The 16,072-nt window shown below is 45.0% G+C and overlaps 1 protein-coding gene across 1 annotated transcript; it reads right to left on the bottom strand.

The window, feature by feature from the left end:
• Nucleotides 1–429: 429 nt before the first annotated feature.
• On the bottom strand, nucleotides 430–13,817 carry LOC131928765 (uncharacterized). The gene is given in 7 exon segments (XM_059284883.1): nucleotides 430–3,240; nucleotides 3,696–3,827; nucleotides 4,103–4,212; nucleotides 7,267–7,357; nucleotides 11,910–11,987; nucleotides 11,989–12,360; nucleotides 13,629–13,817. Coding segments are annotated over 6 exon segments (897 nt in total). The 5' UTR covers nucleotides 12,148–12,360; nucleotides 13,629–13,817; the 3' UTR covers nucleotides 430–2,913.
• Between the last annotated feature and the right edge of the window lie 2,255 nt (nucleotides 13,818–16,072).

Genomic DNA, 16,072 nt, shown 5'->3' with positions numbered 1-16,072 from the left:
GATATCTATTTCTAGAAAAAAATATATTCGAAATTGTCTTTCTAAAATCAACTTAACACAGAGGCGTAGCGGGGGGGGGGGGGGGGGGGGGTGTGCGGACCGCACCGGGTGACATCATTTAGGGGGGTGACACCAAGACAAAAAATAGCAAAATATATAGAGAAAAACTTGGGGGGTGGGTGCAAATCGAAAGTTTGAGGGGGGGGGGTGCAAATCGAAAATTTGAAAGTTTGTCCCCGGGAAGGGTCGCTACGCCTCTGGGGTGTGACACCATTAAGTGACACCCGACCTCGCTACGCCACTGACTTAACAGAAATATTAAATGTGATTTTAAGTGTAAACCATCGATTCCACAATGACACATAGTACACAGAAGAAATATCTGAAGAACACATTCATGTGCACACAATAAATTGAAAATACAACATCAATTTTTCAACCATTTTATAACTAGTAATCATTTAATAAGAAAAAAAAAACATTTCACAATAAAAATTGAACAATGAAACAATGAAAGACTTAAAATATGGGAGTCCCAAGTAGCCAGCAATGCCAAGGTCATGTCTTCCATCTTCTGATGGCGTGAACCACTGCGCCATGTCTAGGAAAGGGAAATAACCCATACAATCAGCCCCTTCCGTGGACTAGTCAGAGTTGTCTGGCACACACTGGACCCCATGTTATGCAGCAGGTGTATTTGCCAATTTTAAGAAAAAATTGTTTAATGGCCGATCAATCAAGGTCATAAGGTCACTTTGATGGCGATCATGTAAAATTGAGTACAATTATTAAGGCCACTTCCACAGGTTAAATAAACATTCAATGCTGTCTGAGGGCATGCAATGACATTGTCTATCTCCTCACATTGGAGAGTGTACAAAAAGATAACACAAACTAGGGCCTTTAAAGAAACAGCTGACTAGGTCAGGTTTCTTACAATGAAAATTTGACCACAGTATATCTGTTGTGTTACTTCACTAAATCATGGATTATTTGTATAAGGAGAAAAAACAGTTTAAGATTCACATGTCACATAAATACAACAAGATGATGTGGAGAGCTTTTGTGATCTGTGTCAGGTTTTATACAGCACCCAGTCAGTCAGACATACAACTAGTCAGACACCCAGCTAGTCAGACACCCAGCTAGTCAGACACCCAGCTAGTCAGACACCCAGCTAGTCAGACACCCAGCTAGTCAGACACCCAGACAGTCAGACACCCAGCTAGTCAGACACCCAGACAGTCAGACACCCAGCTAGTCAGACACCCAGGTAGTCAGACACCCAGCTAGTCAGACACCCAGCTAGTCAGACACCCAGCTAGTCAGACATACAACTAGTCAGACACCCGGCTAGTCAGACACCCAGCTAGTCAGACACCCAGCTAGTCAGATACCCAGCTAGTCAGACACCCAGCTAGTCAGACACCCAGCTAGTCAGACACCCAGACAGTCAGACACCCAGCTAGTCAGACACCCAGACAGTCAGACACCCAGCTAGTCAGACACCCAGCTAGTCAGACACCCAGCTAGTCAGACACCCAGCTAGTCAGACACCCAGCTAGTCAGACATACAACTAGTCAGACACCCGGCTAGTCAGACACCCAGCTAGTCAGACACCCGGCTAGTCAGACACCCAGCTAGTCAGATACCCAGCTAGTCAGACACCCAGCTAGTCAGACACCCAGACAGTCAGACACCCAGCTAGTCAGACACCCAGACAGTCAGACACCCAGCTAGTCAGACACCCAGCTAATCAGATACCCAGCTAGTCAGACACCCAGCTAGTCAGACACCCAGCTAATCAGACACCCAGCTAATCAGACACCCAACTAGTCAGACACCCAGCTAGTCAGACACCCAACATGGACAAAATATATTTTTGTTTGACTTGCTATGCTGCTACTTGGCATCACTGAAGCAAACAGCCAGCACAAATATTTAGCTGTGTAACAAGTGTCTTTTTACATAGCAATATTTTCAGGTAGAGTTGAAATACATTTCTAGGTACATGCAAACTGACATCAGATATTCCTCACTGCCAAGTACAAGACAGCAGTGTAATGCACAAGACAGCAGTGTAATGCACAAGACAGCAGTGTAATGCACAAGACAGCAGGGTGATACACAAGACAGCCCTGTAATGCACAAGACAGCATAGTGATACACAAGACAGCAGTGTGATACACAAGACAGCAGGGTGACTTGTGACAACAGGGTGACCCACACAGACGACAACATTAAAAGGGTGACATAAATCTCTTGAATGGATAATAAATAAGTCAATACTGCAGTGTTATATTACATCACTCAAGGAAAGCACATCGCAAACCTACATTTCTCACACATGATGGCTCAGTTTGAAACAGGAATGAACTAACACCAACCTTCACAGTTAACCCACCTCGCTAACAGTCATCTTCTAGCTAGTGAACCTGACATTTTACTAGAAAGCTGACATGTCTAGACTAACTAAACCAAACCAATACAAGTGAATCTGTGAACCAACTATAAATGCAACAGATAAATAAATATCATGACTAGCTTGTGAGGTGTGCTAAAGAAACACACGTATTGTGTGTAGTCTAACATGAGCTGTGTTCAGATCAGCACAGCAGGTGTGCTAGTTTTCTTGTATCACAAAATGAAGTGATGGCTAACAGCTCAATTATGTTAATGTGTTAATAATCAGCTGCTGACAGCCCAAAACTAGAATTACTGTAATTAAACAAGATGAACTGGATCTACAAACTCAATGATTTCTATTAAAGAATAATGGAGAAATCCATGATTTCAATAAAATGGAGAAATCCACAGATAAAATCCCTTGAAAAGCAGGTGAAATGTACTTTATATATTTACAGTGTATTCACATTGGGCCAAATCTAGCAGTCACATGACCCTTGAGTTCATCACATGACAATGCAGCTCTTGGCCGCTTCCTTACGCAGGTGAACTTTGGCCTCATTCATGCCACTAAACCCTTTTCTTCGACTAAAAGAGCGCTGTCGTCTGAAGCTGGGACTCTCCCCACTGCTGCTGCTGTTGGCACTGCTGCCAGCGCTGCCGTTGCTGGCGGTGGTTGTGGTGCCGCTGCTGCTGTTGAATGAGCAGCCATTCTTAGAGCCTGCTGAGGAGAGGGCAGCGACCTCCATGACATCATTGACGCTCCTCTGGGAGAGTTTGGCTGAGGTCTCAGAGTAGACCAGAGCTCCAATGTGCTTGGCTGTCTTTAGGCCCTGGAGGACATAAGTGGAGTCAGAATAAGATTCTTTAAACTTTTGACATTATCTAAACCTTTTAAACTAACAGTAAAGTAGGTGGAGTCAGAATAAGATTCTTTAAACTTTTGACATTATCTAAACCTTTTAAACTAACAGTAAAGTAGGTGGAGTCACAATAAGATTCTTTAAACGTTTGACATTATCTAAACCTTTTAAACTAACAGTAAAGTAGGTGGAGTCAGAATAAGATTCTTAAAACGTTTGACATTATCTAAACCTTTTAAACTAACAGTAAAGTAGGTGGAGTCAGAATAAGATTCTTTAAATATTTGATATTATCTAAACCTTTTGAACTAACAGTAAAACAACAATTTACGCTACTGTTTATAATAATAAGGGTAAATATACTGAATAATGACAAGTTTGTAATGATAAAGACTTGTTTAAACATAGGTAAGATGGAGGTTTACCTGGTCATATGTAACAAAGGCAGGCCTGACTTTGTCAGGAGACATTGACTTGATCTGTGTGCGCATGTCAGACTTGCAGCCTACCAACATGATGGGGACACTGGGGCACTGCTCCTTCACTTCAGGGTACCACTGGGGGACAATAGGCAGGGGTTACATGGCTGGCTGGGGGATTAGCTGCTATGCTGGATTATCTTGTGGTGCTATGGCTTGTGGTGGATTATCTCTTAGAGCTATTGACTATGTTACTGAAATAGCTGGTGCCTATCTAACAAAACCCTGATTTAATCTCTTCATGAATCCAATTACTAAGTGGTATACACATCCCCATTACACATTAGTGTACACACTCCCATTCCCCAAGAAGAAAGCAGGAACTATATTTCGCCCCGACAACCAATGCTTACCTTTGAGACAACATCGTCTAGACTTTCTGGTTTGTCAATGGCAAAACAAATAATGACCAAATCACACTCTGTGTAGGACAAGGGCCTGACCCTGTCATAGCCCACGTCACCTGAAACAAGAGGAAACAGTTTTACTACACCATCACCAGCTTTATGGTCAACTAATGGGCCAGCCATGGCCAAAGTCGGTCAACTAATGGCCAAAGTCGGTCAACTAATGGCCAAAGTCGGTCAACTAATGGCCAAAGTCGGTCAACTAATGGGCCAGCCATGGCCAAAGTCGGTCAACTAATGGGCCAGCCGTGGCCAAAGTCGGTCTACTAATGGGCCAGCCATGACCAGAGACGGTCAACTAATGGCCAAAGTCGGTCAACTAATGGGCCAGCTATGGCCAAAGATTGTCAACTAATGGGCCAGCCATGCTCCCATATACCAGTGTTACTGTATTTGAACAGGAGATGAAAGACTGCTGCGATAAAGTATTGTCATGCCATCCTATTCATTCGATTGGTAAAGCCCTTGAACTTTGAACCCCCAGCCTCCTCTCTGTGCCAGATAAAGCACGGTAAATGTCAGCCAAGATCAAGTCGGGAGCATTGATAAACGCACGCAGTGAGCTGACTGTCTAGACATGAATTCACTCACTTTTCAACACGTCAAGCCCTCAGCGCGTATCATTAACTGAAGATCAAACCTACCCCCCCCCCCTCACCTCCCCACCCCGCTGCAACCAAATTAGACGCTTAGATTGAAAAGCCAGGGTAGGGGTCGTGCTTGCAGCATGTTAAGTGTGGCTTACAGGTTAGGTCTGGATGTAAGCCAGAAGCATGGTGAGTTGAGATAATGCAAGCAGACCACGCTGGTGAGGTGCGTCAGTAGCAAGCAGACCACGCTGGTGAGGTGCGTCAGTAGCAAGCAGACCACGGTGGTAATGTGCGTCAGTAGCAAGCAGATCACGGTGGTGGTGTGCGTCAGTAGCAAGCAGACCAGCGTCAGTAGCAAGCAGACCACGGTGGTAATGTGCGTCAGTAGCAAGCAGACCAGCGTCAGTAGCAAGCAGACCACGGTAGTAATGAGCAGAGGGTGGTTATAATGATCACACGTAGCGTTTGAAAAAGCAGCTGACATAAAGCAAGTAGATCACTTGTGGGAAAAGGCTAGGGGTGGATGAAAACCAAACAGCTGAAGTAACGGGGTTTGGCGGGGCAGGGGCGGTGGGTTTACATCACAGAGAGACAAAGGATGGGGGGGGGGTGCATCAAGGTTGTCGTGCTAGAAACTTCTCACGCTGCTAGAGCATGTGAGCGATTATGCTGCCCCCCCCCCCCCCAAACACTTCTAGAGCATGTGAGCCATCAAACCCCCCCCCCCCCCCCCCCCACTAAAACGACCGTTATTTAAAACATTGGTTTGTGATGGACGTCTTCAGTAGAGTGAAAAATGTAGAACTCATCTAGCTTAGTGTCACTTCATACCATCCAGTGTGGCCATGTACACTTGTGTGGCCATGTACACTTGTGTGGCCATGTACACTTGTGTGGCCATGTACACTTGTGTGGCCATGTACACTTGTGTGGCCATGTACACTTGTGTGGCCATGTACACTTGTGTGGCCATGTACACTTGTGTGGCCATGTACACTTGTGTGGCCATGTACACTTGTGTGGCCATGTACACTTGTGTGGCCATGTACACTTGTGTGGCCATGTACACTAGTGTGGCCATGTACACTTGTGTGGCCATGTACACTTGTGTGGCCATGTACACTTGTGTGGCCATGTACACTTGTGTGGCCATGTACACTTGTGTGGCCATGTACACTTGTGTGGCCATGTACACTAGTGTGGCCATGTACCCCGGGCTAGTGTGGCCATGTACCCCGGGCTAGTGTGGCCATGTACACTTGTGTGGCCATGTACACTTGTGTGGCCATGTACACTTGTGTGGCCATGTACCCCGGGCTAGTGTGGCCATGTACACTTGTGTGGCCATGTACACTTGTGTGGCCATATACACTTGTGTGGCCATGTACACTTGTGTGGCCATGTACACTTGTGTGGCCATGTACACTTGTGTGGCCATGTACACTTGTGTGGCCATGTACACTTGTGTGGCCATGTACACTTGTGTGGTCATGTACACTTGTGTGGCCATGTACACCGGGCTAGTGTGGCCATGTACACTAGTGTGGCCATATACCCCGGTCTAGTGTGGCCATGTACACTAGTGTGGCCATATACCCCGGTCTAGTGTGGCCATGTACACTTGTGTGGCCATGTACCCCGGGCTAGTGTGGCCATGTACACTAGTGTGGCCATGTACACTAGTGTGGCCATGTACCCTGGGCTAGTGGGGCCATGTACCCCGGGCTAGTGTGGCCATGTACACTAGTGTGGCCGTGTACCCCGGGCTAGTGTGGCCATGTACCCCGGGCTAGTGTGGCCATGTACACTGCTGTGGCCACCACAGCTTACGTGAACATCTACGCATATAAGCCATTGAATCAGGTGGTAAATAAACTGCCAAAATAGATTGCTCCGTGTTTTTATTTAACTGATAAGCTGCCAGCTGGGCATCACTCCAATTTTTTTTCTCCTGACCCCCTCCCCAGCAGGTTTATCTCCTGACCCCCCCCCCCCCCCAGCAGGTTTAAGCTGCTATTAACAACTCTGGCTACAAGAAAAGTAACTGTAGCACCATACTGAGCAAAACGCGACTAACATCGAGTGTGAAAGTACCACAGAATTTGTAGCGGCTGTTTAATGCTAAGTCTATATTTAGACCTCTGAAATGGTTTAGTTGTAGCCGAATTTCCACAGATTAAAATCGGCTAACGTATTGTGTGTGTGTGTATATATATATATATATATATATATATATATATATATATATATATATATATATATATATATATATATATGTGTGTGTGTGTGTGTTTGTGTGTGTTGTATGTATGTATATATATGTATATTTATCTATATAATGATGTCGGTGTATGCGTCAACATACGATGCTGCTACCTCACCACCTCTACCCGCTGACGTGTGTAGCTATTTTGTCACTTACCATTCCGTGACCCCAGATAATTATCTCCCTCACCCCCACACAAACGGCCCTTACAGGCCCCACACAAACGGCCCTTACAGGCCAGGTGAAAAGCTTACCTGAGGTGTCCCATATTGACATGTAAATTTTGTAGTTGTCTGACACACTGTACTGACTTGTGTAGGTATCGAAGCCAGTCGGAACGTAAGTCTGAGGAGGGAAATCATAACATAGTCAAAACAGTTTACGTAAGTATAGGGAGGGGAGATAATTATATGAATGGGTTATTAAGTATCAAAATGATAAACGACACCAAGGATTGAATGAATAAAGAGAAAGGGGAAAGCTCAGGCTGTAAGATTTTCTATGGAGCCACGAATGTGTGAGCTCACCATCTACCATCCAACCACCAACCCAACCTACCATACAACCACCAACCCAACCTACCATACAACCACCAACCCAACCTGCCACAAAACCACATGCCCAACCTACCACCAACCCAACCTACCACCAACCCAACCTGCCATACAACCACCAACCCAACCTGCCATACAACCACCAACCCAACCTGCCATACAACCACATGCCCAATCAAACCTACCACACAACCACCAACATAACCGACCACAGCCCTCTCTTACACAATATGTAATAGCTGCTGTGATTACATAACGGCTTAAGACGGCTTAATCATGAACAAATATGTACACAAAACCTGTGAACAAGTGTGTACACAGAAGTCGGTGTACACAGCTGCCCCTAAGCAGCTAACACACGAGACAACAGCTAACACAACAGCTAACACACGAGACAACAGCTAACACACGAGACAACAGCTAACACACGAGACAACAGCTAACACACGAGACAACAGCTAACACAACAGCTAACACACGAGACAACAGCTAACACACGAGACAACAGCTAACACACGAGACAACAGCTAACACAACAGCTAACACACGAGACAACAGCTAACACACGAGACAACAGCTAACACAACAGCTAACACACGAGACAACAGCTAACACAACAGCTAACACACGAGACAACAGCTAACACACGAGACAACAGCTAACACAACAGCTAACACACGAGACAACAGCTAACACAACAGCTAACACACGAGACAACAGCTAACACACGAGACAACAGCTAACACAACAGCTAACACACGAGACAACAGCTAACACACGAGACAACAGCTAACACAACAGCTAACACACGAGACAACAGCTAACACACGAGACAATAGCTAACACACGAGACAACAGCTAACACAACAGCTAACACACGAGACAACAGCTAACACACGAGACAACAGCTAACACACGAGACAACAGCTAACACACGAGACAACAGCTAACACACGAGACAACAGCTAACACACGAGACAACAGCTAACACAACAGCTAACACACGAGACAACAGCTAACACACGAGACAACAGCTAACACAACAGCTAACACACGAGACAACAGCTAACACACGAGACAACAGCTAACACAACAGCGACTAATGACCACAGCAAGACCCGCCTAACACACACACCATTTACAAGCAAATATTTTCCTCCTGTTTACCGTATACCCGAGGGGCAAAGGGGATACAGAAAGTAAATAGAGGGACTAGCAGGGCGTATCTCTAAGTTGGGGGGGGGGGAGAGGGGCATAGCAGATTTTATCTATAAGATATGTGAAGAAGAGAATTTCATCGCTGGTGGGTGGGGGATGAGTGGGGGAAGAGCAATCTAATGAAGGCGAGGTAGGAGGTATTACACATCAATAAATCACAGCCACACATCAATACCATTCCCTCTGATTACATCAATACCATTCCCTCTTATTACATATATACCATTCCCTCTGATTACACCAATAAATTTTCCTCCAATTACATCTATACCATTCCCTCAGATTACATCAATACCATTCCCTCTGGCTACATCTATACCATTCCCACTGATTACATCAATACCATTCCCTCTGACTGCACCAATGCCATTCCCTCTGATTACACCAATAAATGTTCCTCCAATTACATCTATACCATTCCCTCAGATTACATCAATACCATTCCCTCTGGCTACATCTATACCATTCCCTCTGATTACACCAATACCATTCCCTCTTGTTACACCAATACCATTCCCTCTTGTTACACCAATACCATTCCCTCTGATTACACCAATACCATTCCCTCTGATTACATCAATACCATTCCCTCTGATTACATCAATACCATTCCCTCTGATTACACCAATACCATTTCCCCTGATTACACCAACACCATTCCCTCTGATTACATCAATACCATTTCCCCTGATTACACCAATACCGTCCCTCTGATTACACCAATACCATTTCCCCTGATTACACCAACACCATTCCCCCTGATTACACCAATACCATTTCCCCTGATTACACCAATACCATTTCCCCTGATTACACCAATACCATTTCCCCTGATTACACCAACACCATTCCCCCTGATTACACCAATACCATTTCCCCTGATTACACCAACACCATTCCCCCTGATTACACCAATACCATTTCCCCTGATTACACCAACACCATTCCCCCTGATTACACCAATACCATTTCCCCTGATTACACCAATACCATTTCCCCTGACTACACCAACACCATTCCCCCTGATTACACCAATACCATTTCCCCTGATTACACCAACACCATTCCCTCTGATTACATCACTACCATTCCCTTTGGTTACACCAATACATTCCCTCTGATTACATCACTACCATTCCCTTTGGTTACACCAATACCATTCCCTCTGATTACACCAATACCATTCCCTCTGATTACACAAATACCATTTCCCCTGATTACACCAACACCATTCCCCCTGATTACACCAATACCATTTCCCCTGATTACACCAACACCATTCCCCCTGATTACACCCATACCATTTCCCCTGATTACACCAATACCATTTCCCCTGATTACACCAACACCATTCCCTCTGATTACACAAATACCATTCCCTCTGATTACACCAATACCGTCCCTCTGATTACACAAATACCATTTCCCCTGATTACACCAACACCATTCCCCCCGATTACACCAATACCATTTCCCCTGATTACACCAACACCATTCCCCCTGATTACACCAATACCATTTCCCCTGATTACACCAATACCATTTCCCCTGATTACACCAACACCATTCCCTCTGATTACACAAATACCATTCCCTCTGATTACACCAATACCGTCCCTCAGATTACACCAATACCATTCCCTCTGACTTGGGTATAGATTTGATCACAAAGCAGCAGATGTGACCACATATAGGAAAGATGTAAAAAAAATATTTTACATTCAAGGTTTAGGTCTCAATTCAAAGTGTATCTGGAGTTGAACACAACAGCATGGTGACATGTAACTGTGGTGGTGACATGTAACTGTGGTGGTGACATGTAACTGTGGTGGTGACATGTAACAGTGTGGTGGTGACATGTAACTGTGGTGGTGACATGTAACAGTGGTGTGACCATGTAACTGTGGTGGTGGTGACATGTAACTGTGGTGGTGACATGTAACTGTGGTGGTGACATGTAACAGTGTGGTGGTGACATGTAACAGTGTGGTGGTGACATGTAACTGTGATGGTGACATGTAACTGTGGGTGGTGACATGTAACTGTGGTGGTGACATGTAACTGTGGTGGTGACATGTAACTGTGGTGGTGACATGTAACAGTGTGGTGGTGACATGTAACTGTGGTGGTGACATGTAACTGTGGTGGTGACATGTAACAGTGTGGTGGTGACATGTAACTGTGGTGGTGACATGTAACTGTGGTGTTGACATGTACAGTGTGGGTGGTGACATGTAACAGTGTGGTGGTGACATGTAACTGTGGTGGGTGACATGTAACTGTGGTGGTGACATGTAACAGTGTGGTGGTGACATGTAACTGTGTGGTGACATGTAAACAGTGTGGTGGTGACATGTAACTGTGATGGTGACATGTAACTGTGTGATGGTGACATGTAACTGTGATGGTGACATGTAACTGGTGGTGACATGTAACTGTGGTGGTGACATGTAACTGTGGTGGTGACATGTAACTGTGATGGTGACATGTAACTGTGGTGGTGACATGTAACTGTGGTGGTGACATGTAACTGTGGTGGTGGACATGTAACAGTGTGGTGGTGACATGTAACTGTGGTGGTGACATGTAACTGTGGTGGTGACATGTAACTGTGGTGGTTGACATGTAACAGTGTGGTGGTGACATGTAACATTGTGGTGGTGACATGTAACTGTGGTGGTGACATGTAACTGACAACAACCACATAGAGACACAAACAACATACAACATAAAATGGCACCAGCCAACTAAAGACAAAGCAGATGCCTGATGAAGACATACACACAACAACTTAAATAAACACCCAGCACTCCATTCAACGCCCCGCCTGCACACCCCTCCCCTGCACGCCCCTCCCCTGCACGCCCCTCCCGCCTGCCACATTGAGGACATACCTTCCCACTATCTAAGCCCCGAGATACTAGGGTCTTTCAGGCTAAGCTATTTTTAGAAGCGAGCTGCTGTATCTAGGTCAGACAAAATTTCCCACATGTACATACAGCACAACTGAATGTAAGGAGGGTAGACAGTTGTTATTATAGAGGGTTGTCATTGACAGAGGGTTGCCACTGACATTTAGAGCTGTCACTCACAGAAGGTATTAGACCTAAAGATTGCTAGTTTACCTGCAGAAATGAAGAATGCACGTATTGATGAATCAAGGCTGTTTTCCCACAACCACATGGACCCACCAGTACAATCTTGGGACCGCACTTCTTTGTGGTCAGCCAACCTTCCATCTTTAGCAACCCCCTCACTACTCCTAGGGGGTTGAGCAACCCCCTCACTACTCCTAGGGGGTTGCCCTCCGGCTCCATCTTTCAATGGCATGAAAACAAACTCTGGGCACTTCTTGTCTTTCATTGAATGCACAAAATCTAGCGTGGTCTGCTTGACTGAGAGTTTTGATGAATGCACAAAATCTATCGTGGTCTACTTGACTGAGAGTATCTGGTCTAGTCTACTTGACTGAGAGTTCAAGAATTGCTGTGTAATTTAATGACAAAATGTTGTAGTCACCAGTGGATGGTGTTATGAGAGTCTCCACAGCTTACATCCTGCTGAACATGAGAAATCCTGAAAACAGATATTTAAATAGAGCAAATGGTATGGCTGCAAGCCAGTAGCTATAATTGTCTTGTGGCCATTTTTAAAGCCAGATCTAGAAGCTAGCAGTTATACATCTGTAGCCTGTAACTCGAGGCTAAACAATGCACACAACTCTTTGAATGCAGGCATTTAAAAGGCTACCACACACAAACATTTCACACAAGGAGGGCTATCACACACACCTTACAAAAATTTCACACACTTTTCACACAGGGCTACCACAAAAACATTTCACCCCACAAGACTACCTTACAAAACAATTGATTCATCTATTATTCAGGCCTAGCGGTCTAAATCTAAAATTGAATAGATCTAAAATAGATTCTAGATTCTAGTCTAGATTTAGATTACTAAGATTAGTTTTATTTTATATAGGCATATAGGAAATATTTATAATATATAGGCCTATAGATCTAGTATTAGTATAGGCCATAGGCGTGTTTCTTCCAGACTTTTTTCTCCGGGGGGGGGGGGGGCACTTGAAATTTTCGGGGGGGGGGCGGTAAACTTTTCTCCGGGGGGGGGACGGGCACTGTTAAAAAGTAGAATCTAGATCTATATATTTTCTATATAAATTATATAAATTTCATTTCGTTCGGGGGGGGGGGTGTGGGCGGTTAAAAAAATTCGGGGGGGGGTGTGGGCGGTAAAAAAATTCGGGGGGGGGGGGGGGGGCTTCGCCCCCCCCCCCCCCCCCCCCCCCCCCCCCCCCCCCCGAAGAGATGCCTGGAAAAAACTCTGGCCATAGGCTATTAAAGGTATTATAGTTTACAAGTTTCTAGAAACTTTCTAGTTCGAAAATCTAGACAGATTTCTAGATTTAGATCTAGGCTAGGCTAGGGGCCTAAGCCTTTTTTTTTTTGCCGTTGTCTTTAAACCCCCAGGTAAAAGGCTAAGTTAAACTAAAACAAACAAAAAAAAAGTCGTAATGAGGCTTTTTTTTTATGTTGGACGTTTCACGTTACAGTTACCCCTACAGTCCTACAGCCTGTAGATCTAGATCTAGATTAGTACAGGTCCATTATTATAAAATAATAATATATAGGCCTAATTAGTAATATATATTAATATATTTATTTTTTAGGGCCTATCCTATAAGTATAATAGTAATAGTAATAGTATAGGCCTAGGGCCTAGGGCCTAGGCATATTTAAAAAAAATTAACTTACTAGGCCTAAATAAAATAATCACACTTACGGCGAAAATTGGAGTATGAAATAAATGTATATCCACACCAGATATCCTTAACATTCCTTAACTTGTGAGCAAAGCATTACACACACATGGCCAGGACCCAACCAAAACCGGCAAATCCTCAGAAGCCCGTCTAGACTCTCGCTTTCATTTATCGCTAACGGTCTGTTGTAACACTCGGCGCGCCCCTCGACACGGTGGTCGACCTAGGATCGGTACTTTGTGAATGAACTGTCACGTGGAGAAGTTTCGACCAATGAGATTGAGAGAATTTTAGGCCTAGCCTAACACAGTGGGACATTCGGCTTATAATATACACAGAACATTCCAAAACTTTATGGTGAAATAGAGCGGTTCTTAATTCGTCTTTTAGTACCCCGCAAAGATTGTCTTTGAGGGATACTGGGTGATACCCGACCTCGTGATGCCACTGCGTAGGTCTAGCATACTAAGTAGACCTAAATAGTCAAGCTCGTGGTATAAATCAGAGCTACCGCTGGAAGATAAACAAAATATAAACATTTTAAAAAATTAAAGAGGAAAATTGTTATCGAACAGAAGGCCTACGGCTTTTTATGGCAACTATACTTTTTATAGCGAAGTAGATCTAAAGTATTTTAAAATGCTGAACAGATTTTAATCGTGTTCTTCATTGGTTGGTTTTTTTTTTACCGTAAAGAGGGGTCTAGATTTTTACGTTTAGGGGATCACTGAACATGTGAAACTTCAGGAACTGTAGGAAGGCACATTCGACACAAATTCCTGGGACGATCGGGTGGCGGCACAACAAAATGGGTGCGTAGCTAAACAAGGAAGGGGTCGCACACCTAACTCTTTCATTGATAGACTGCTTGAGATCTCTGCGTACTACGTCATTGTTTCACGTGTGATGGGAAAACAATCACGTGTAATTTTATCGGTTTTAATTAATTGTTCTAAAAATATATTCACAGAGGTAGTCAGGGGAGTAGGACTCTAGTCACAGATGTAGGGGAGTAGGACTCTAGTCACAGATGTGGTAGGGTAGTAGGACTCTAGTCACAGATGTGGGAGTAGGACTCTAGTCACAGATGTGGGAGTAGGACTCTAGTCACAGATGTGGTAGGGGAGTAGGACTCTAGTCACAGATGTAGGGGAGTAGGACTCTAGTCACAGATGCGGTAGGGGAGTAGGACTCTAGTCACAGATGTGGTAGGGGAGTAGGACTCTAGTCATAGATGTGGGAGTAGGACTTTAGTCACAGATGTGGTAGGGGAGTAGGACTCTAGTCACAGATGTGGGAGTAGGACTTTAGTCACAGATGTGGTAGGGGAGTAGGACTCTAGTCACAGATGTGGGAGTAGGACTTTAGTCACAGATGTGGTAGGGGAGTAGGACTCTAGTCACAGATGTGGGAGTAGGACTTTAGTCACAGATGTGGTAGGGGAGTAGGACTCTAGTCACAGATGTGGTAGGCGAGTAGGACTCTAGTCACAGATGTGGTAGGGGAGTAGGACTCTAGTCACAGATGTGGTAGGGGAGTAGGACTTTAGTCACAGATGTGGTAGGGGGTAGGACTTTAGTCACAGATGTGGTAGGAGAGTAGGACTCTAGTCACAGATGTGGTAGGGGAGTAGGACTCTAGTCACAGATGTGGTAGGGGAGTAGGACTCTAGTCACAGATGTAGTAGAGAGTAGGACTCTAGTCACAGATGTGGTAGGGGAGTAGGACTCTAGTCACAGATGTGGTAGGGGAGTAGGACTCTAGTCACAGATGTGGTAGGGGAGTAGGTCTCTAGTCACAGATGTGGTAGGGGAGTAGGACTCTAGTCACAGATGTGGTAGGGGAGTAGGACTCTAGTCACAGATGTGGTAGGGCAGTAGGACTCTAGTCACAGATGTGGTAGGGGAGTAGGACTCTAGTCACAGATGTGGTAGGGGAGTAGGTCTCTAGTCACAGATGTGGGAGTAGGACTCTAGTCACAGATGTGGTAGGGGAGTAGGACTCTAGTCACAGATGTGGTAGGGGAGTAGGTCTCTAGTCACAGATGTGGTAGGGGAGTAGGTCTCTAGTCACAGATGTGGTAGGGGAGTAGGTCTCTAGTCACAGATGTGGTAGGGGAGTAGGTCTCTAGTCACAGATGTGGTAGGGGAGTAGGTCTCTAGTCACAGATGTGGTAGGGGAGTAGGTCTCTAGTCACAGATGTGGTAGGGGAGTAGGACTCTAGTCACAGATGTGGTAGGGGAGTAGGACTTTAGTCACAGATGTAGGGGAGTAGGACTCTAGTCACAGATGTGGTAGGGGAGTAGGACTCTAGTCACAGATGTGGTAGGGGAGTAGGTCTCTAGTCACAGATGTGGGAGTAGGACTCTAGTCACAGATGTGGTAGGGGAGTAGGACTCTAGTCACAGATGTGGTAGGGGAGTAGGACTCTAGTCACAGATGTGGTAGGGGAGTAGGACTCTAGTCACAGATGTGGTAGGGGAGTAGGACTCTAGTCACAGA

This window comes from Physella acuta, unplaced genomic scaffold (assembly GCF_028476545.2).
Source record: "Physella acuta isolate Inbredline_101_S28 unplaced genomic scaffold, ASM2847654v3 ptg001542l, whole genome shotgun sequence".
NCBI lineage: Eukaryota > Metazoa > Mollusca > Gastropoda > Physidae > Physella > Physella acuta.
The sequence above is the reverse complement of the archived record's forward strand: the minus strand, read 5'-3'. Positions and strand labels throughout refer to the sequence as shown.